Source organism: Acanthopagrus latus, chromosome 12 (genome assembly GCF_904848185.1).
Source record: "Acanthopagrus latus isolate v.2019 chromosome 12, fAcaLat1.1, whole genome shotgun sequence".
Taxonomy (NCBI): domain Eukaryota; kingdom Metazoa; phylum Chordata; class Actinopteri; order Spariformes; family Sparidae; genus Acanthopagrus; species Acanthopagrus latus.
Genome location: NC_051050.1, coordinates 11,023,274 through 11,045,342, shown reverse-complemented (window position 1 = coordinate 11,045,342; position 22,069 = coordinate 11,023,274). Strand labels below are relative to the sequence as shown.

Here is a 22,069-nt window from a genome sequence, read left to right as displayed (position 1 = left end):
AAATTTCCTAGAGAAATATTTTCTTAATATCAAACGGATTTTAAATTGTATTTTTGTATTAATTATTTATGAATTATATTGGTAATGATAATTCCTATAACATTAAACTCTGTAATTGCAATGTTAATATTTTGCCATGGCAGGGGACGTTTACGCTGAGGAGAAACACAGTTCTCCTGTTTGTCTCTTGTCACCAACGTCACTGTTCTCCACACCTGTATTATTCTGTTCCACAACATTTGCAACCACAGTTTAGACATGAGAAAATGTTGTCTTAGCATTCACTGCACTTACAATCAACCTTGAAATTACCAGTTTCTTTGTGCTGATAAGGGAAGACCTGCCATGCTAAAATTAGAGGTATCCTGATCCCAAATATTGAAATGAAGGATATGAGCGATGCAGAGAACAAGGAAGAGATTAATTGGTAGATTACTGTCAAAAAATAGATCCAGCCCCCTTAATGGGCACTTCAGCAGTACACTCCAAAAACCTTACGGTAAAAACTAGTCACACAGTCTCATTTTCCATCTTCAAGTCTTTTTAAGGTTGTTGTTTCAGGAATTTTATACAGTAAAGTTTCTTCAACAGGACACAAGGCAGATTGCTTCATCACTATCACAACCTAATTCTTAGAACTCTCATTTATTTTCACTCATTGTCAACCTTGCCAGTGCTGCAAGGTTGCTGTACCTACCCTCTGTCTCTACCTCTGTGTACACCCACATCAAACCTGAAAATCCAATCATGCTATATCAAGACTTTAAAGAGGCGTCCCAACCAATTAGCTAATTTGCCAGGAGACATGTAACACTCAGTTCTGGCTTGCCTAACTGCCCAGTGGCACAAGCCTTTTATCCTCTATGGTGTGGTGGTTATGGTTTTACAATTACTGTCCCATTAAAATTTCCTGTGGTTAGGCAGGGGATGAATGTTTTGTGGTTGTAGTCAAGGGGAAAGATTCCCAGAATGTTCTTCATCATTTGGGGGGAATTCAGCTTATGTTGGCCTCTCACACTTAAAAATTGTGCTCCTCAGTTGTAAAACATTTGTTTTTTGACATTCATTTAAGTATACACCCATATAATGTTGAGTGTATACAGACTTCAAAAGATGTGAACCTGCCCTTTCCATAATGAACCCTACTAAAGTACCCCTTATTTAACTTATAAACACAAGGACAAGTCACATATCATATATTGTCATTAAATCTTACATATTGCACAAAATGAAAGCAGTTGTGCACTCAACTCATTCATAGCACAACCCTGCCAAGGTCTATTTTAAATTTGATCCCATGACAACATTGAAGAAAATGGACTGTACTGTTATGCATTCAGCATCATTTAAAGCTTCAGTAAAAGCTGGGTTGTAGACAAGTTATACATATGTTGATAATGCAGATTTTGGAAAATGTATGTCCCACTTAAACAGCTGGTTTACTTAGGGCAGGTTAAACCTTTTTAAACAAGAACCTGTCAGATTGTGGGTCAGAGTGTAAGTGTTTTTAATGACGTATACCTGAGCTTTTGTGTTTGGTTGTCTGTTATATTCAAAGAGTGTTCTCAAGAGCCCCATTAAACCCTCTCAGACAAGGACAGCATATGTGATTTAACAGTCAAATAGCCAGGTTGGTGGAATACTTGCTACATATGTGCAGACAATCATACAAATATTCAAGGTTTGTCGAGTCTTCTTCGTATCAGAGTGAGAAAGGGGAAAGCGAGAAGTGAGCGCGAAAGTTTTGCAAGGAGCAATTTGTCTTCTGACGAATCAAATCAATTAGCTTGTCAGAGTGCAGAGGAGTGTGGCCCATTATGACACGGCACAGGCTGCTCCAACAAGCTGCTGCTTGGCTTTTCCATCAAGAGATGTCTTGTGTTTGTGATTGGTGCTATGGGTAATGGGATGCAGATATCTCTCCTCTCAGTCATTATTTATAGTTTCACAGTTAATGAAAAAGGCAAGAAAGGGCTAACATCAGTCAAAGAACACAGCAGCAGGATGTGGGGCTGCCATTGCTCTGTTTAAGTATCGTAAAATCTTGAAAATGTTCACAATGTGGCACTTTTGGAGAGGATGAATGAAGCTGTTACTGAAAAGGAGCATTTTTGTAAATGGTGCAAATAATCACAGGATTTATCTCAGAAGGTTTAATGTGACACTTCACCAAAGTTCTCAATTTTCAGCATCAAACACACATTTTAAACAATTAAAATTATTATTTTAATCTGCTCCGGTGTCTAATAAAAGAGTGAAGTCCCACTCCACTTCTGGAAATATCATTTTTAAAAATGTAAAAGACCAATTGTTTAGTAGCAATCAGCAGCCCCCATGTGGCTTTTTCAGTGTGTTTGTGGTGAAGGATTGTGTTTTAGCCAAAAATAAGCAATTTTTAAGTAAAATTGATGTGAGGAGAATGTTACAGTGTTACAGAAGGCATTATTCAAGTAAAGTCTCCAAGACCATTCAATTTGTCTCCTGCCAGATAATCCCTGATTGAGTCAATTTAACACAAACTACAATGCTCTATTTCTGGCTGGACATATTTCTATAATCTGACAGTTTTTCTAATGCAGTGAAGCGATTTAATTTTTGGAAACGAAATATAACAACAAATGTGCTTATTGTTCAATTTATGTTTAAACTGAGCTGGCAGTTCTTTTCATCTGTGAAAAAAGGGACAAAACAGAAATCTCATGCCCCACAGAATAATTCAGTTGGGGAGGGGTCAAACGCAGGTCATGTGAAAATATAGAGCTTCACTTGGGTCATTAAGTCATTTATATTTTTCATTTGCTCCCTGTGAAATCTGACCATTTGCATTTTGAGTAGGCTTGTTTTGCAAAGTTCATGACCGCCTACCAGCACTGCCCTGCTATGAAACGCTGCTGCATGTCCCCCTTTAAAGTGAAGGAAATGTCTTAAGAACTGACTTGTGTCTGAGTGTTACAGCAACACAATGTGAATGAAGGTGTCTGAAGATTTAAAGACAAAGCTAAAGGTGTGTTAGTGAGCATAATCAACTTCCAACTGGGGTGTCCTGAGAATGGTTTAAAGTAAGTTTCCTTCTGCTTCTTCTCCTGTGAGCTTAGATTCTTAGAGTTTTATTGGAGTTTTACTCTCCGCGGCCTCTGTAAAAGTGCTTTCACTGTTGAAAGCACTGTTCAATTACAGCTGAATAGTAGGAAGCCGCCTTTGAAGCATTCTTCAAACATGGTAAAATGTACCTCATGAGGTTAGGGTTTTTCCCCCCTCCTCTTGTGGCATTGGCTTCATCACCACTCTTTCCCTTTCATTCCATCTGCAGTGTATATTTGCGAAAGAGCACTTGGTGAACAGGTATTACTACAGAGGGTTTCTTGTTATCTAGTCACACAAGCCAGCTATGAATTCTTTGTGAAGGTGCTTTGCTGATGTGAGGAGTGACGGACCATACAGTGGGAAAACCAGAGCGCCATTTAAAGGTGTTTAAAGCTATTTAAGAAAATAATTATACTGGCAGACAGATGAATGGCAGAGAAAACGGAGGGGAGGAAGATTTAAAAGCAAACAAATAATACTGAGATTAATTCATCTTGATCTCTGCTGTGATAAATCAGGTAATTAATATGATTATTTATGTGATGACACAAGCTGTCACCTCTCTGAACTTCTGTACATTAACGGCTGTAAGAGCTGTCTTCATTTTAGCTAACTTCCCCTGCCCTCCCCTCTACGTTAACACATGAACGTGCAGCAGTAATCGCTAGATGCAGCAGCAAACAGGAGGATCCATACCAATGACATTCCAGCGAGTGTTTTTTCTCCCTCCAGTCAGGTGCAGTTAATAAAGATGAGTTGAGGAGAGACCTGTCAGTCATCTGTAATCACTGTGAGAGACAACATGTGGGCTTGACTCTATAGAGATTACTGCTGTAGACAAGTTAATAATTCCCATCGTCTGCTTTTTTTTCTTACTTTCCATTACTGTTCAGTGAGTGCAAACCCTCATTTTACATAACATAAGATGTCTCAATTTTAGACACTCCTCTGCTCTGCTTCTATTCACTGCTGACATATGGTTCCATTAGACAGGCGTCTTTAAAGGTGTGAACCTTAACTGTAGATAAAACCATGCAGCTGACTAATTACAATAATTAAATTCAGGTGTCACAGTTTTGAAAACCAATGGTGATATAACACAGCAAAGAAGAAAATAAGATGGATGTCTTCACCTTTTTCTAACTGGAAAATAGACATGAGATGGACAGAACTCAGTCCTTGTTGAAAACAGTCACACTTCTTTGTCAGGCAAGCAGAAAACTTTGTGTGCATACAGTTTCTGCTGTGCTTCCATCTCAACTGAAAAAAATCAGGTCTCCACACATTCTTAGTTTCAGCACCATCTGTCTCTGCTTAAATCATACTGGTTTACTCATAATGTTGAAACACTGTTGATAAAAAAAAAAAAAAAACAATTAAAAGGGACTGTGAGGCCCCTACAACTTGTTTCTAGTTTACTGTTAATGGTGTGAAAAAGCAGGAGTAAAATTTATTCAGATGAATTTCTAAACAATATTTTCTCTCCACTTCTTTTTTTCCTTCATCTAGAACGAGACAGTAGATGATGATGAGGACAATCTTGAATCAGACACATCGCTCAAAGACTCCAAGCTGACAAAAGGTAGGACACTGACACAAGAAAAAAACAGAGAACGTGCTGTAGTGCAACTTTAATTTCTTCTTCTTTAGTTCATTCCTTCAGTAAATGAAATGCAAAGTCTTTTGGCAAATATGCAGCTACGCAAGCAACACGCTCATACACATTTACTGTAGTATGTAAGTGAGTGTGTTTGTGGCATGTGTAAGAACAGCTGTGAGTCTGTTGATATTTATTCCAGCAATTTCATTTGTTAATATCAGGCAGTGAATGACTAAGCAGAGATGAAAGAGCCTGCTTACCACAACACCGGCGGGACCCATAAACATGCGCATACAGTAGATGCAAATTGAGGCATACGTTCACGCCGACTATTCAGAGGCGACAGGTCAGAGAATACTGATAACTAGTTTAGAGCAATGCACAAGCTAACAAACCCAGTCCTGAGTCCTGATTCTATATTAAGGTTGTTTGGGGAATGAGGCACATTCTCTGCTTGTTAATCTATACAAGAGCAGACACGTTTGACTTGCAAAATAGAAATCAATGTGACACATTTTCCTGCTTAATATTGGAACAGTTGCTTTGTGACAATCTCTCTCCGTCCGACTGTTTCTCTTTCAACAACCTCTTTCCGTCTCTCCTGCTATTTGTTTGCCTGTCTGTGTGTGCACTCTTGTCTTTTTCATTATTCTGCTTCTTCTCTGTTCAATTTCTTAATTTTTTTCTTAGTCCTGCCTCCGTACTCTGCCACTGTCCTTGCCCTTAACTTTTTCCAGCACTTTTTGTCAAAAAGAAGTCTAATTGTCTGGGAATATTTTTCATTTTACTGATTTTTTATCAATCAAAAGAAGGCCAGGCTGTGCTTTTCTGTCTGCTGTGAACATGCACTCTTCTGAATCCTTTGTTGTCTCTCTAAATCAAATTTCTCCTCTCGTCTCTCTGTGCCATTACAGCCTCTTTTGCCCCCATCTGTTTTGCCATCAAGGCAAAGGAAAATGACATGCTGCCACTGGAGAAGAACAGAGTTCGACTGGACGATGATGATGACTCCGACGAGGACAAGGTCTGGGGCATTCTGATCTCTTCAATTCAAGTAGATCTACGGTTGATATGGAAACCTGATCCTTGAAATTTAACATATCCCAGGACCTTGAAATTATCAATTAAGTGTCTTACTTTTTGTAGTTGCTGGAGGAGCAGGGCCTGGAGGCTGTGATGGGCGGGGCTGATACAGCTGACAAGGAGCCTCCTGCAGTCAGTGCACCAGAAGAGAAGAGACCGACCCTCACTTTGGAGGAGTTGGAGGCCAAACAAGGTAACATTATTAAAAAGATTCTCAGGAAAATATTAAAAGATATGTGTCCTGCACTTCTCAAGGTGCTATAGCTCTTAATGCTCAGTTAGACAGCACTTTTATAGAAAAAAATCTGACACCTAATTAAAAGGGAAGGAGCGCAAAAAAAAAATATACAATCATTACGACAGATTTTAATAAAGTCCCTAAAGAGACAATCAAACAGCATTCAGACCGAGGGTGAACAGAGCTTCTGCAGCAAAGACAGTTTGAGTAATGTAATGTTTTTTTGTTTTTTTTTACATAAAAGCATGTGAACAGTTTCTAATTAACGAAGCATCTGATGATTGTTGTGACAATTGTTGTGATGAGTTCCCTTTTCTCAGCTTCATAGCTATTTAGTTTGGGAGTGCTAGAAGGTTTTCATTCTAGCATCAGCATTTAAGTATAGCTTACAAGACTCCTCTGTCAAACCCACTGGCATGCTGTTACTATCTGGGAGGGCTGGTACTGGAGGAAAAAAATAATGGGACGAGAGGAGGTGAATAAATCCACTGAGTCTCAATTATAAATTCTCTTAACAGGGCATACCCTGCAGTATGAGACAAGCAGTGTAGTACGGCAAACAACAGTCATATATCTCTCCAAAGCTCTAATGGAGATGTATTCTCTCTGTTTTTGTCTCTATCTTTCTTTTGTTGAGTCACGGTTGTAGAATATTAAACACTTTCTCTTCGTAGGCTTTCCTAAACTAAAGTAATGCATCAGCGAGTTTGCACAAAGGAAAACATGTACCTTTCTACAGCTGTATTTATCCATGTCAGAATTCACAAGAAACATTCTTTCCTCTGAAAGAGGTTTACACTCTGCTTACTCTGATCAGGATTTTAAAACCATTTAAGTAGATAACAAATCTAATAAGAACAGTACTTGTTTTGTGAATGCCACTTTTGCCTTATGTATAATGTCAACTTTATTTTCAAGGTTGCAGTCACTTCTTAATATTAATATATTCTGATATCACTGGCTATTCATTTCAAAAGTGATAAAAGTGAGTTTACTGGATGCTGGAAGCAAGTGTTCATGAAGTTGATTCGTAGCATCTTGTTATACTTTCACACCACATATTGCAATTGCCCCCTCTTAGCTTCAAAAATCCGTCTGCTACACCCTCCTCTGTCGTGCCTTTTTGGATGACTACAAAGCAGCTGGCAGAAAATGAAATTACTTTCACATCTGTGTCAAACAAAACCTGGCAACCAGCCGATGCCAGAGTAATTCTGATTCTAATTCATTTGACCTGATCAGTTGAGCAGACAGACAAGCTCACGATTTGTACTGTCATCTGATAAAATAGCCTTCATATGTCTGGGTAAGTTGATCAGCACAGTGACTTAACAATAACTTGATCAGATACTGAGATATAGGCCTCTCAAAGCCTCTTACATGAAAGCTAAAATACGGCATTCAAAAGCCAAAAAAAGATATGATGGCGAATGATATTACAACATTCTGTCCTCAGCTTTATTACTTTTTTTTTGCGAGAGAGTTTCGATGGACATCTTATCTCTGTGTTGTCGCAAAATTCAGACTTGTGTTAAGCTGCACATCAGCAAAATGCTCTTTCTGAATTTCGAAGATTGCACTGTCATGTAAGATATTAAGTAATTGTAATTTATGAAACTAGAAGGCCCCGAAGACTTATTTTCTTAGTCAGTGGTTATTCATCGATCCTAGCAGCAGAAGCAGCTATTTTCTGTCTTCTAACAGTTTTGGTTTCACTTGAGAGACTTCTGTATTTATGTTTTTTGTCTGTGCTCTTCTCACTGGTTGAGGAGGGCAGGGCTCAGTTGGAAAGTTGGGCCACATATTTTCATGCTTCAGTCATGATTTAGCATTATTAGAATTCAAATGTGATGACAGGTGGCAGGTTGTTTGCTTATGTTGCTTGGCCACTGTCAATCAAACGCGATCAAACCACAACCACACAGTCCTGATGTAGCAGATTTGCAGACTTATTGAGAGTAAAGCACTTAATTAACTGATTATTTTAACACTACCTTTAATTGTTGCTCATTTACTTATGAATATTTAATGTTAAAGAACAATGCTTCTCTCAGAGGTTTTACAGTATGTTAAATGTGAGACAGGAAATTGACTAGCTATTTAGCTTTATTTACTGAATTATTATTAAGCCTTTCAAGCTATTCAGGGCATTGAAAGAAAATCACCAGAAGAACCAGCTTTAAAGCCATTAAATCTCTCTTGATTAGAATAAATAAAAGTGAGCAACATTGGCAAAAGCAGGGGTTTATTTGAGCACTTAACAACCTTTTTATATATGTATGCCATGGATTTGAAAAAGGCCACTCTGAGTAAGCGATTTAATATATTATGTTCAGAAGTGTAGTCCTTAGTGTAACCTCTAATAGCTTTGCTAAATGGCTGTATCTATGTCTGTGCTTGAGTCAATGATACAATACTTAGCATACTGTATCCTGATGCAGTGGTATTAGGGTGCCTGTCAGAGACACATGATTGAGGTGCCAGACTGATTGTCTGTGGTTAAACCAGATACCCTTTAGACAGTGTAGGTCTTTAAAGATGCAAATTTCAACATGTCATAAGATCTGGAAGGACAGGGCAAAAGCATGATAATCTGCCTTTTATCAGAAAGACTGCTGCAAAATAGACCCAGGAACGATGGACAGACAGACAGTTAAGACAATTGTGCCACTTTTCAGCATCAAGTAGGCTGGCAGGGCCTGTTTATAGGTTCAGTAAAACAGTCTCGGAGTGTAATGTTCTCTCTCTGAGCTGCTAGACGGCCAGAGAAAGAGGCTGGAAAGGCCTAATAAATAGCTGACTGAATTGGCTTTGCTGTGTGGCAAAGTGGCTGTCAGTCAGCAGGCCTAACTTGATCAGATAGCAGGAGAATCAGTGGCACACAGCAGAACGCTAATCTGTATTGATGGGTGGGAAAACAGCCCCACACACTAAAAGCGCTTTCCAGTGATAAGTACATGAGTCTACTAGGTCACTGCAAACATTTCCCAAAGGATATACATGTTTATTAGTAGTGGTAGACAGCATAAAATACAAGTATATTTTAACTTAATGTGGAGACCCTAAGCAGATGCCATATATACTGTATATACAGATATGTATTTTGGAAACATAAAGTGGATTCTATACATGGAAAAAGTCTTATTTTGCTTGCCAGTTGAATTAATATTTCTGGCTTTAAATTGGTTATGATTAATAGTTTCTTAATAATCTAATGATTGTAAAGTGAATAAGGTTAAATGTGAAAGGTGTTGTCCACAGTGATAAAACTACAAAGAGTTTAACCCCTGAATCTGCAGCTCACCTTGTAGTGGTTTTATGGAGCTTTTATAGTGCGTTTTCAGCTCATGTTATAGCCAACATCAGTGACAATTAGCAATAACTCTGGTGATATGCTGCCCCTACATGTTTGAAGTATGAATTCAAGGTGGTCAGTTCTCACATGTTGTACCTTTGTTTATCTTATCACTATTTTCATTAGAAAGGTGAAATAGAAGGTGTTATTTCAAAAAATGACTTAAATTGTCAATCAGTAATCAGAAAATCACTCCAAGTTATATGAATGCTTCCTATATAATCACACTAGACAAAAGTAAGGAAAGATTGTCCTTCATGATAAACGTCAAATTTCAAAGTAAATTATAAATACCATAGGCAGACTCAGCCTGGCCAGGACTGTGTATTATGTCACTGTCTTGGGTACAGATTCTGCTCCACTTGGCTATTGTTCACACTGTACTCAAATATGATTTGCCTCGGCAGCCGGCCTATTTTTAATCTCGAAGAGATAACAGTGGCCCCAACGGTTGCATAACTTAAACTAGTTTTGTTTGATTCTTCACTGTCTTGTCTTGTTTCCTCTGTCTCACTCATCCTGTTGCTCTCTGTGCCCCATCACACTCCTGTGTCCTCCGCACCTACCTATCCCCTACCCGTCTCTGTCACTTCATCTCCTTTGCTCATCTCTCAAAACTGTGCATATTTTCCACACCAGATTTCACTCCGATATCTGGCTCCTCTCCCCTCCACCCACACGTTCCCTCCTGCTTTGCTTTTTTTCTGTGCAAACTTTGAATTGCATGAAATTACCTATCACCAGAGACTTAGTCAGGCCTTATCATTTAGAGCGGGAAATTTGTCAATTCACAGCAGTTGGAAGCTCAGAAATATGCCAGGCATCACCTTAGTTAGATGTGACATTATGTGTGAAAAAACTCACTCGATCCCATGTTTTGCTTTTTATGTCGCCCTCTGTGTCTTTCCTCCCTCTCTTTCAATTCTTTGCCCTCCAATGACCAATCACTTGTGTCCAGGAGAGGGTTATCCAAGTGAAAAGCAGAGCTTCTCTTTCTTTTCAATCATCTTATCCTCCTTCACAGCAATGTAGAAGAGGTATCTAGCTGTGACACAAACAAAAAAAAAATGGAACAATGACTGCAGTTTTATTTCATCTTCATCCAAACACCCTTTTCTTGTTTTTTACCCTCTCATCTCCCTGCCCTTAGCCAAGCAGAAACTGGAGGATCGTCTCGCAGCTGCAGCCAGGGAGAAGCTGGCCCAGGCATCTAAGGAGTCCAAGGAGAAACAGCTCCAGGCAGAGAGGAAGAGGAAGGCAGCGCTCTTCCTACAGACCCTCCGGAGCCCCTATGCTGGGGAGCCTGAGGCCAAGAGGGCTGAGCTAGACTCATCTGTACAGCTTGAGGTATGTGAACAGTTGATGCAGGTGGGCCAGTATTTATCATGTGTTTATGTGTCTATTGTGACGAAGTCCCAAGTGGTTGTCCTAAATAACAAGTTTGTCCCCAGTTCTACCGAAGTTTAATTTGAAGTCACGTGGAACAGGCACAGAGTATCGTTCTGCATTATCGCAAGAGCTACAACGGTGTAAGTTAAGTTGCGCTTTAATGAGAGTGCGGGCAGTTAATGACATCCCCATTACTGTAGGTCTTCATTAATCTCTACGAACAAATGTCTGCATCCATTTAAACTACAGACATCTGTTAGTGAGATACCATATTTAGCCGTTAATAGCCTGGATGCCCAAAGTTGCACTGATAAATCACAATCTGTGGAGAGTGTGATTTATCACTGCATAATAGGTGTGTATAACTCTGTTAAACTTTATTGTCATAACTTTCTGCTTATACACACTACATGCCTTTCTTTTTCGTAAATCTTCTCAGCTCCTGAAGCGGTGACTAACCTTTATGTTGTTGTTTCACGCCTGGAAGACGCAAACATGTATCTAAAATATTGATACAACAATGTGATTATTTCCAAAAACAAACTACTTCAGTGCAGTTTTGGGAACAATGTTGAAGCTGAAATCATTTTGCGCATCTAAAATTACAAATGTCTTGCTGCTGGATGTGATATTTTCAGCAGCCGTATTTAGTGCTGTGTTAAAATAAAGCAAGAGGCCACACAGTCTCCCATCCCTGTAACACCGCTTAATTCATTATATTCAAGCAACTGTCTCTTTTTGATGTTGTCTGTGGGCTTCTGTAAAGGCTGCTGGCTTGTATTATAAATTATTAAATTTCCCAATGTTGCAACAGTAATTAACCTCAATCTGTGTCTCAAACAATGCTGTGTTGGGTCCTTGAATTTGAGCGTATCGGGCTTGAAATATTGTGGAATTAGATGAAACAGTTAGTGTACCCTTTGGTTTTGTGTTATTCCATCCAAATGAAACAAATGCAGACATGTCTTCCATTCATTGCATGTTTACATGTTTTCCTCACTATGCAGAAGTATGTAATCTTAGAGTTTTAGAGTATACCAGTCCAAACAAGTATTCTGAACTGACATGCATACAATCTTAACATACTTCTTATCACGTCTGGACATTTCCCCCTGCTCATTTTACACAACTAACCACTGCTTACTTTTCCACACAAAGTTAAAGAATGCTGTACAGCTACATTTACCACATTTAGTTCTAAAATCTTTGAATACACAATATAACTGATTGGGGTGAAAAGGAGGCCTTTTCTAATATGTTGTTGGGTACAAAAATTACACCCACTAATGCACCAATGGTAGTGGATAAATAGGCAGCAAATTTGTCAGAACAATTGAATAACAGAGCTTGTCACATCAAATTGTTTATGCCCTCACCCCTGGCTAAAACTGTCCACCCTGAGGTCAGTGACACATTTCTGCTAGCTCTGCTTTTCATTTTCAGCCTCTTATATTTTGTTAGACTGCAGTCAAATCTTTGGTAATTGTGGATGTGGGGAAAAAAAATCACATTTACTGCAGCTGGTTGTGGATCATCATACTAAACATAATTATTCTTCATGTCTGAGTCGGATTTTAAATCTGTCAATACCAGATGGCATAATTATGTGTGTGTCACTCTACTGATAACAGTTTTCAGTTTATATAACCATGCAATAACAGATAAAGAGATGTATGTCTGGTTGTTGAGCAGATGTCTTGTCATGTATTTCAGTCAGATATACTCAAATATTATGAAATTAATAGATCTCATATACATAATATGACATGTTATTGTTGTCAGCATTAAGACTGCCCTCCATGAATATGCAGCCTTTAGCCAAGTAGGACATGTTCCGTCCCATATTGTGTTCCTGGAGCAACATTGCAATCAACCAATCACAGCCCTCTGACATCATCAATGGGCTGCTGTTGTGCTCTTTTCAAATGATTTTATATATTTTTCCAATTTCAGGTTAGTACAGTCGAACCCAATCCTAACCTGCATTAAGTCATTGATATTTACTCTTTATGGTCTAGTTCTAACTTAGAGGCCAACATTCAGGCCAATAAGCCTGAATATTTTTCAGTAGCATCACTGAGATCCATGACATTATTGGAAGGACATCTGACAATACAGGATAATTTTGGTGAGATCTTTTGCTAATTTGGAGCATGGCCATAAAAAAGACAGTGTTGGAAAATCCAAGTATGTGGCTCCTAATAGAGAAAGATAAAAAGTGAATAGAAAACTGCCTTTCTTCTATCAACCAACTTCCCTTTTCTCTGTTTTGGTGCCCCAGAGATAACATAGGCTGTCTCTGTTTTAATATTCTCTTTTGTTAAGTTTCGTAGGAGTGCCGCAGTCATGCAAATTTCAAAAGGCTTTTGTCTGTCATATTAAACAGAGACACAAAAGGTGAGAATACTTTATAGTGTAAATAAGAGTGTGTGGTGGTCATTTGATGTGTAGATAGCCCGTCCATTTGATGGATGTTGCATGTCAGCTCCTCGTGTGCACCCAACTGATGCGCAGTAAACTGGCCTATTGCCTGTTGGTCCAGGTGGCAGTGGGCAGGCTCCTGTCACTGTTGTGCCAGCCCTGTCACTCTTCTCCAGATGTTCTGTGAATTCTGAAGTGGTCATCAGCGCGTACATATCCTGAAAGATCACCTGCATGTAGGTCACTGTCCAGCTGAGGAACACATGGATGTTGCAGTTGAGTCAGTGGGCTGTTCAGGATTGTGAACTTGGTGTTGGTTGATGCTCAGTCTTAAAAGGACTTTAATTGTACATACTGGACAATCCATGTTATAAAGTGACTTTCCATTGGAACAGTTAGACAGTACAGATTTGTGTTTATTGCTTTTGTAAGTTGATGCTGTATTATGGAGGACCAGGAAACGTGTTTCCCATAGCACTCATCATGTTGTTACTGCAAAGGCACTACAATAGCTAGAGTCAGCTATCATGGGTGAAAAGAAATCCGCTGAGTAAGCTTTGTTGGCCTCCACTCAGAATGCTTTAATTCTGTGACTTTGCAGTTTTTTGGTACATTTCGGCTCATCATGATGGGGATTCTCGTGTTTAACCCCTGCAGGGTTTCCTGCAGAACAATAAGGTGTCAGCTTGGCACAGCCTTAAAGGCCAAACCCCTTTTATATGTTAAAAGTATTTTTTAACAAGCACTGGGGAGGAAAACTGAATATGTAAAGAAAAAAAGTTACATAAAAACTTTTTTTGTGTGTCTCAAAGAAGGTGCTGATTGAAATTGCCGCTAGTGATGTCACTTGAGTTGGGGTTGAAAACTATGAATTCACAAATTGAACATTTTTTGAAATAAGTTTTCCAGTACTGTTTGAGGCAAGTGGTTCAAGGCTTCGTTACCCACTACTAGCACAACACACTCAAATCTACAATGGGACTGTCAGTGGTACTTTGTGTAATTTAGCCAACCTTTTTCGACACGGTCAGGAAGATGAATGTATACAATAAAAAATGAATAAAGTAAAAAAAAAAATTAAAAAAAAAAACTAGATGATATATCTCAAGTTCTGCTGCATCAATTTTGTCCACAGTGAGTCTGACAGTGTTATATGAGCTCAAAGCTAAATCCATGGAGCATTCGTTCACGTCATTTTAAGTCATAGACATTGCTAGCTTCATCTGTGTTAAAGCAGTGTTTTTTCTGTCATTCAGATTTCAACATAAGTATTTCTTTATTCAGACATGACAGGACAGTTACAGGCAGAGCCCCAAAACCCTGGAGAGAGAGAGCGGTGGCCGACTGAGAACAGCAGTGAATTGGACAGAAAAGATATGAAGCAGTAAATCGTTTCTCAGGTCTCTCACAGGCTGCCATCAGCTCTGAATTTGCAGAATGGTTTTGCATTTGAAGTCTTAATTAATGACCATTGTGAGCAAGAGGGAGGCTTGCCTGCTCCTCAAAGTCTAACCTCTGAAGCATTTTCCCATCGGTTTCCTGATTTCTGCTGTCTTGCTTAATTTATAATATCTATCTGCATAATGTCAAGAAACAAATCAGGACTCAATTTCTGTGTTTAAACTGAAATTGTGATTATGATTGTGACCATACGAGCATTTTTTTTGTTTGTTTGACTAATCCGACATGCGAAGAATCTCGTTATCGATGTCAAACCGTCCCATTCACAGTGCTTCATCGTTAATTAGTTTATTTGTCTTTGAATGTGGGAGATAATTGATACATTCATTACAATGATTGTAATAAGGCCAATATATGTTTGTTTAATCTCTTTGTGCATGATTTATCTTTTGCTGCTGCAGTTTTTAATGCTAATCTGACAGCATTCAATTCAGATTTATCGCTTGGTGAAACTTGGTGAAAGTTATTGAGGCACAAAACAACAAAAAAAATCATCTTTTGTTTCTAGAATGGTGTGTATGTCTGCAATTTTTTTTCCTCACACAAGTATTGGTATTTTTATCTTTACTTTTACATCCTGTTAAAATAGTCTATTTTTTCAAGTTTGATTGTGTTTGAGGTTGCTTTGGTGTAACAAAAGTCAGCAAGGCTTAAATAAGGCTTCTCACTAATCAATACTGGTCCCTCCCTTCGTTTCCACTCCTCCTCTCCAACTTTTTTTTTTTACTCCATCCTTTCATTCCTAACATCCCTATCTTGCCAGAGCAGATGTAAGAGGGCAGGCGTTTTCCTTACCTGGTGTTTGGATAAGCTTCCTCTACGTCAGTCCTAATTTTAAACCAAACCTGGCCTCCTATCATTTCATTATATCTCTTAGAGCCCAGACACCAGATAGTGTGCAAACAGAAAGGTGCAATAAATATCCTTCCCCTCTCATCTTTCCTGCCTGTTTTTTAGGAACTTATTGATTGTCTTCCTCCCTTTGCTGCCTTTTGCTTCCATTCCCTTCCCTCTCTGTCTGTTTCTGTGTCTCTCCATTTCTTTTTGTGCTCCACCCATTTCTTACAAATGTTAGCAGATGGGTAGGAGGAGGGGTGATTGAATTGACAAGATTCACGCCACACATTAATTTCCTCTCCGTCTTCCATATTCATTACTTATCACTCGGGTGGTCATGTCATTTACGTTATTGCAGGCATATAAATTATGCCATTTGATGTCTCCAAAACCCCTTGTTAGTCCCGCGAATGCATACATAAGTAACATGGGTGACCCCAGGAATAATCTAAAACCTAACCCCGGAAAATGAAATCTGACCTGGGAAGATTTAGTGTCCTGTTTAATCTGCCGATGGACTGGAGCTGTCTTTTCAGTGTGAATCCAGTTCCAGGCCAATTTAATATAATCAGACAGAGGCACATTTGCTCTGTACTGTTCAGCCCACATCATTTAATCAGATGAGAAAGGTTTTTTTTTATTTATTTATTTATTTACCTATTTTTTGTGTTATGTTCCCATTCCCCTTTTGGTGCACATAAGATTACTTATATTACCTCCTTCAAAAAAAAAATCTGTTGATGTCCATGGCTGTTGTTGAAGCTTCATCTATTCTTCTCATTATGAAGAAGAACTCAAGGACAGATTCTTGGATTACAAAAAAATAGTTAATTCTGTAAAATGTCTCTAACCAAAGTATTTAAACAGGTGACAATAAATGTTTACAATTTGCAAATACAGAAGTAGAATTAGAACTTTAATGAATAAAAGTCATATATGACAGCAAACACTAGCTGCATTTGTAAAGAAGTAATCTGATAAACACCCTTGTTTACATGCCCCAAGAATTTAATCAAATTAGAACTTTATTGACATGCCCGCTGTAAAGCATCCGAGCTGCTGGAAATGTGACATAAAAAGTTTATTTTGTACTAAGACTGTTAACAAAATGCATGATGATTCATTCTTTTTGTGCCATTTGTCAATTCACTTTTCACATTCATGTTTATTGAGCTAACATTGGCAAATGGTGCAGCAGTCAAGATTGAACTTGACAGTAATGCTGCTGTCCTTGAGTATGAACAGAAGCCTCAGACGAGCTATGCTCAAACCCCACATCCACACCAAAGCAAGTCACATTTACCAGTCATTGCACTGCCATTAGCTCATCCATAAGTCTGTCTGGGTCTGAACCACTTTTTCCATTTTGACTTTTAGCATGGTAATGTTAGTAGGCTGCCTTCAAACTTCTCCAGCAGTTATTGATTTGGTCAGTTGTTTGGCCTTCCAGCTAAGTGAGTAAACTTCAACAAGTAAGTTGTGTTGGCCACAGACCAGTTCTCTTTTGCTCCCACCATGTTTTGCTTCCTGGAAGCATGATGTCACACTCACCTGGGGTGGGAATGCACGGAAAGAATTAATGGGCTCCAATCAAAGAGAATCGATTTGAGTAAGCGTTGACATGATTAATCATTTCATCTTGAATTGGAATATACATGAGGCTTTTTTATTCAGATTGGGTGTTTATTATAAGTGGAATATTAGGGTCCATCCAAACACGGTTACTGTTATATTTTCTACAAGGCAATTGAGAAAAAGTATTTGCTGATGTCCTTCACTTATATCGAGAAAACGTAATGCTATTTTAATTCTTCCATTACCATTCAAGATGTATTTCTCTATAACATTGTCAAGGGTGGACACTGGGGTATTGCATGAATAAATCTTTAATCTCTTTACACAGCCAACCTTGTAAGTAGACAGACCCCATATTGATTGTCCTCAGATGTACAGAGATATCAAGCATTTGAGGATTCATGTTATGTCCCAAAAGAGGGGCACTGGGGGTTTCATTTAATCAATACATTGTTTGTTTTCTTTGGATATCTAAATCAATTAAAAAGTGAAGGTCCAGCATTTAAACGTGCCAATACAGTACTTTCACTAATATTTCTTTTTCTGTCTGTTCTCACCTTTCCGCCTTTGTGTCTAGATGCAAGAAGCCCTCTCCATTTTGTCTGATGCTGTACCCCCTCAACACTCCCATGCACTACCTGCATATCCTCAGGAACAAAGACCTGCCATAGAGATCCAAGTAGCCCATCGCAGCAGGGAGGCCCCATCCTCCTCATCGTCCCATGCGACATCCAGAGGAGCAGCCAGAGACCGAGACAGTGATAGAGACAGGGAGAGAGAGAGGGATAGAGAGAGAGATCGGGACAGAGATAGAGATAGAGACAGAGAGAGAGATAGAGACAGAGAAAAAGAGAGAGATAGGGACAGAGAAAAAGAGAGAGATCGAGACAGAGAGAGAGACAGGAACAAGGGGAGGGACAAAGACAAAAAGAAGAAAAAACATAAGAAGAGGTCAAGATCCAGATCGAGGTCAAGGTCAAAGACGAAGAGCAAACACTCCCTTCCCAGTGCCTACAGGAGATCCCGCAGGTCCCGGTAAGGCACCTACAAAGCGGTGTACTCAATCCAGTCAGTGGTTGGCTGGGAGATTCTATCCATCCGTCCAGAGATTCAATTTAAGTCGTGATTTGATTACAGAAATTGTGTGATCCAGTTTAACTTTTATTTACATATTTTTTTTCAGTCTATGACTTTGTAATGTTAACTTTTCCAATTCAGTTAGAGAAATTACAGTATTTTTCATACAATGATCAGTGCAGTTTTCCACTTCATATCTTTATTGGCTTTTACTGCTGATTGCAACAGGTGGTGCACCTCAGAGGAAGCACTTCTACTGTTTGTTTTTAAGGTGTTTTGCTTTCCATGGAACCTCATTTTTCAAGATCTGAACTGAACTGTCTGCTGTGAACAGTATCGACGTATTTTTGAATGGACCAAAGTCCAACAGCAGTCCAAATTCTTAGTAATGTCTTGTTCAAATTATAATAATAAAACAATTATAATGATGTTAAAGTGAAACAAAACAAAGTTATCTTCCAAAAGACTTTTCTGGATAATTATTTAAGTTTTATTTCCAAGCAGGTTTTTATAATACAAAGAATTTCCCTTGTTGTATAGGTGCATATCAATAAACGTAGTATAACAAAGTAGGAAAGTACTGCAAGGCTTGACACAATAGCCATCGTGTTTCAAAATGAAATTCCAATATTTTTTATGTTGCTTATCATGACCATTGCTTTAATATCTCCACAAACAATATAAACATCAGCAAGTAGGAGAAGTAAACCTGTGCTTGGTATAGCTATTAAAGGTATGAGACATTTAATTTGACAGACTGATAACATAATGATTAATCACCCTCTGTTTGATATTCAGCTGAACCTTTAGTTCACAGCACACTGCAACCATACGAATGAAAATGTTCATGGAAGAAAATCTCTCCCTATGTCTCTGTTCTTTCTCCTCTGACTGTTTTTTTAAAGAGGAAGAAATAAAAGGTGAATTAATAAAACAAATTTACACAGTTGTTAAGGGCTGAGATGAAGTGATGAAAGGTAGATCGGGCTGCTTTGTTTCCGCCGTTCATCCATCAAGCTAAAGTGAACAATATTGACCAGGCAGCTGTGTTTTGCCACCCGAGCACAGGCTGACATTAACTCAGCTGGCCTGTCCTTTCTGTCTTTGATTTTAGAAAATTGGTCTAATGTGCTCCTCTAACCCTGGCTATTTAATGTCTTTAAATGACATGCATGCTCTGAATACTAGCCACTGGGGGACAATGAATGCAGTCCTGCCCTTTTCTGGAAAGAAATCTGAAAAATGAATCTCACATCTCCTATAAATATTTAATTCTGTTTTCTTTTGAGGCCAGTTTAGAGAAAAAAAAACATTATTTACATATTGAGAGTACACATGATGTAATCTTTATTGAAGTAATTCACTGAATTATGGTATGTTTTTGTCCTGCGTCTCAGTTGCACAGTATTTGCATTAGTCTTTAACTGCCTTGATGTAAGTTTATGCCACATTTATGTCTTTAGATAGTCTAATTCAATCAGTACAAACCCTGATTGGCTATTCTTGTTTTTAAATTCCCCATCATGATTGCCCATTTCATTTCTTTCTCTTGCACATTACCTCTGTCATTGTCTTACCATTCTCATTTCGCCCCCTCTCTGTTTGTTCTTTATTTCAAATGCATCAGCTCATCTGCCGAGCTCCATCTTCTCTAATTTAATGGCTTCCCCCATCAAACTCCTTCTTTGTTGTCCTCTCTGGCCAGATCCCGCTCACACTCCCCGGGGAGAAAGGACAGGAGGGGCCTCTCGTCGGAGAGGAGACGTGAGGACAGAGAGCGTGAGCGCCATCATCCCAGCAGCAGCTCCAGTCTGCCCAGGGGGCATTCGAGATCGAGGTAAACCTAACAGCAGGTGTCAGTGGTCTGTGGTGTGAGGATGAGTCACGGGTCTCCACATTTACACGTGTCAGAGGCAGAGAGGGGCACCGACACTGCCACAATGAGGTGGCTGGTCTTAAATGTTAGATCTTTCTCATTTGTTTGTCACAATTTGGAACCTTCATTTGGTAAACTGACAACTCTGAGTGTCTATCTACTATTCATTAAGCAGCGTTTTAGATGTGTCTTAATCCCCAAATAACCACTGACAGAAACTCCAAAGGACAGCTCGTACTTGAATGAATTTCAAGTAGGGCTTTTCTGAATACACAAGCGCTCCGATATATTGTGTATTCTCTGGTGTTACCGCCTGAATCTGAAATGTTTAAGCTCCTGCACTTCCCTCTCGCTTGCGTCTTCCAGATCCCCTCCTGAAAAAAGGAGCTCCTTGTCATCCTCAGGACAGATGCAACGTGTGGGTTCCTCTCTCTCCCCGTATTCATCACCCAGACGAGTTTTGTCCCCATCAGCGAGCCCAGCCTCCAGCCTGGCCCACTCCAGGTAACCCTCTGCAAACCTGTCAGTCAACCAGCTAAGCATTTAGATTGCTTTGCCAGCTGTAACTAAAAGCTTTTTCACTAAAGAAACCAGAGGCTAAAGCTGACAACTGAGAAGATTTACACAATATTCACTCCTTTTCCTTTTAAATGTGTCTTATTTATACAGATAGATTTTTGCCTCCAGGCCTGTGTAGCTTCTCTCATGAAACCAACAGAGTTCCACCTAAACAGACACATTAAGTAGCTGAGTACCTCGGAAATTGGCTATTATAACAAGCCGTCAAAACTGTGCTTGTACACCCTGTCAAGGGCCAAAGTGAAGATGGTGTTTCCTCTTTTTGAACACCACAAACACCCTTTGCTTAAGACACGGTTATACTTGTCGAGGGTGCTACTATCACAGTCTAGGAAACACACCTGTTTTCTTTTGGAATATGTTTGGACTTTTGTTTTTCCTTAACTGTTTATTAACATTTTTCACGCTATCCACATTGTACATACTGTGGACCAAAAAGAGAGAGACAGTCATTAAACTGTCACTCTCAGGGTACAATGTTGAGATATGAGAAATCTGATTAGCTAAATAAACAAACCACTCTTCTCCTCGCTTTTCACCCAGTTCTTTTTTAATTTGTATGGAGGAAGTCATCTGCTCTAAAAGATGCAAATGTTTAACAATACTGCCAAAGACGACAGCAGTAGTGCAGTTTCTGAAACCGGCGCTCTTGATTGGATTTACACTTCATCCAAGCTTGTTAGCTGGGATACCATTACAGTCGTCAAAAACATTAGTCCTTAAAAGCCTTACGGTGAAACAGTGTTTTGAAATATGAACACCCTTTTAAAGGATTTTTGGTTTTAAATGAGTCAGCCAGAACAATTAGGAGTGCCTTAATTAGCTAGGTAACTATAGCTAAAAAAATCTATACAGCTAGAATAGGAAGCTCACTATGGTCTACCTCTGTCTGTTGCCATTGTTGCCAGAATATGGAGGAGAAGAATTTCAAGTTTTCTGCCACATTATCTGCAGTAACTAAGGGGAATGGAGCTTAGCAACCAGGCAACTAATGGAGGTGCTGTACGTCTAAAGGCAATGCTTTCCTGTCCAGAATACAACAGACTGCCTCAGAATGAGCATCAATTTATGCTGTCTTGTCATTTGTAACCATATGTAGTGTGCCATCATTAAAAACTAATTCTAGCTTTGTGAATATGAAGCTCCAGTGGGTAAAACAAAGCCGGGGCATTATCCGTTGTGTCCGAGGAATTCTAAATCCGGTATGGACATAACAGACGAAGCCGTAAATCTTCTTCAGCGCCAGTGATGCGATGGCTTGGAGCCAACATCTTTCAGCTTCAGGGTCTTAAGAGGTTTGTTGCAATGAACACAATCTCTTCTAACGTCTTGGGGTTGTTGGTCTGCTGTTTAAAATATCTGCAACAAAAAAACAAAAAAATACATGAACTTGTGAATGCCTGAGGGCAAAATGTAGGCTACACCAGTCAGCCTTCCCAAAGGAAACAGATGACCACTGTACCACAGGAGCTGAAGTAGAGAAGTCATTTTCGG

The 22,069-nt window shown here is 39.1% G+C and overlaps 1 protein-coding gene across 1 annotated transcript in view; it reads left to right on the top strand.

Annotated features, from left to right (window-relative positions):
* The window catches only part of LOC119029918 (splicing factor SWAP), a 50,300-nt gene that overhangs the window by 16,934 nt on the left and 11,297 nt on the right, over window positions 1-22,069 (top strand). Inside the window, exons 11-17 of the mRNA XM_037117152.1 lie at window positions 4,594-4,666; window positions 5,599-5,708; window positions 5,831-5,960; window positions 10,511-10,707; window positions 17,621-18,078; window positions 19,826-19,957; window positions 20,363-20,500. Of these exons, the coding sequence (XP_036973047.1) occupies window positions 4,594-4,666; window positions 5,599-5,708; window positions 5,831-5,960; window positions 10,511-10,707; window positions 17,621-18,078; window positions 19,826-19,957; window positions 20,363-20,500 (1,238 nt within the window). The remainder of the gene's footprint in view (window positions 1-4,593; window positions 4,667-5,598; window positions 5,709-5,830; window positions 5,961-10,510; window positions 10,708-17,620; window positions 18,079-19,825; window positions 19,958-20,362; window positions 20,501-22,069) is intronic.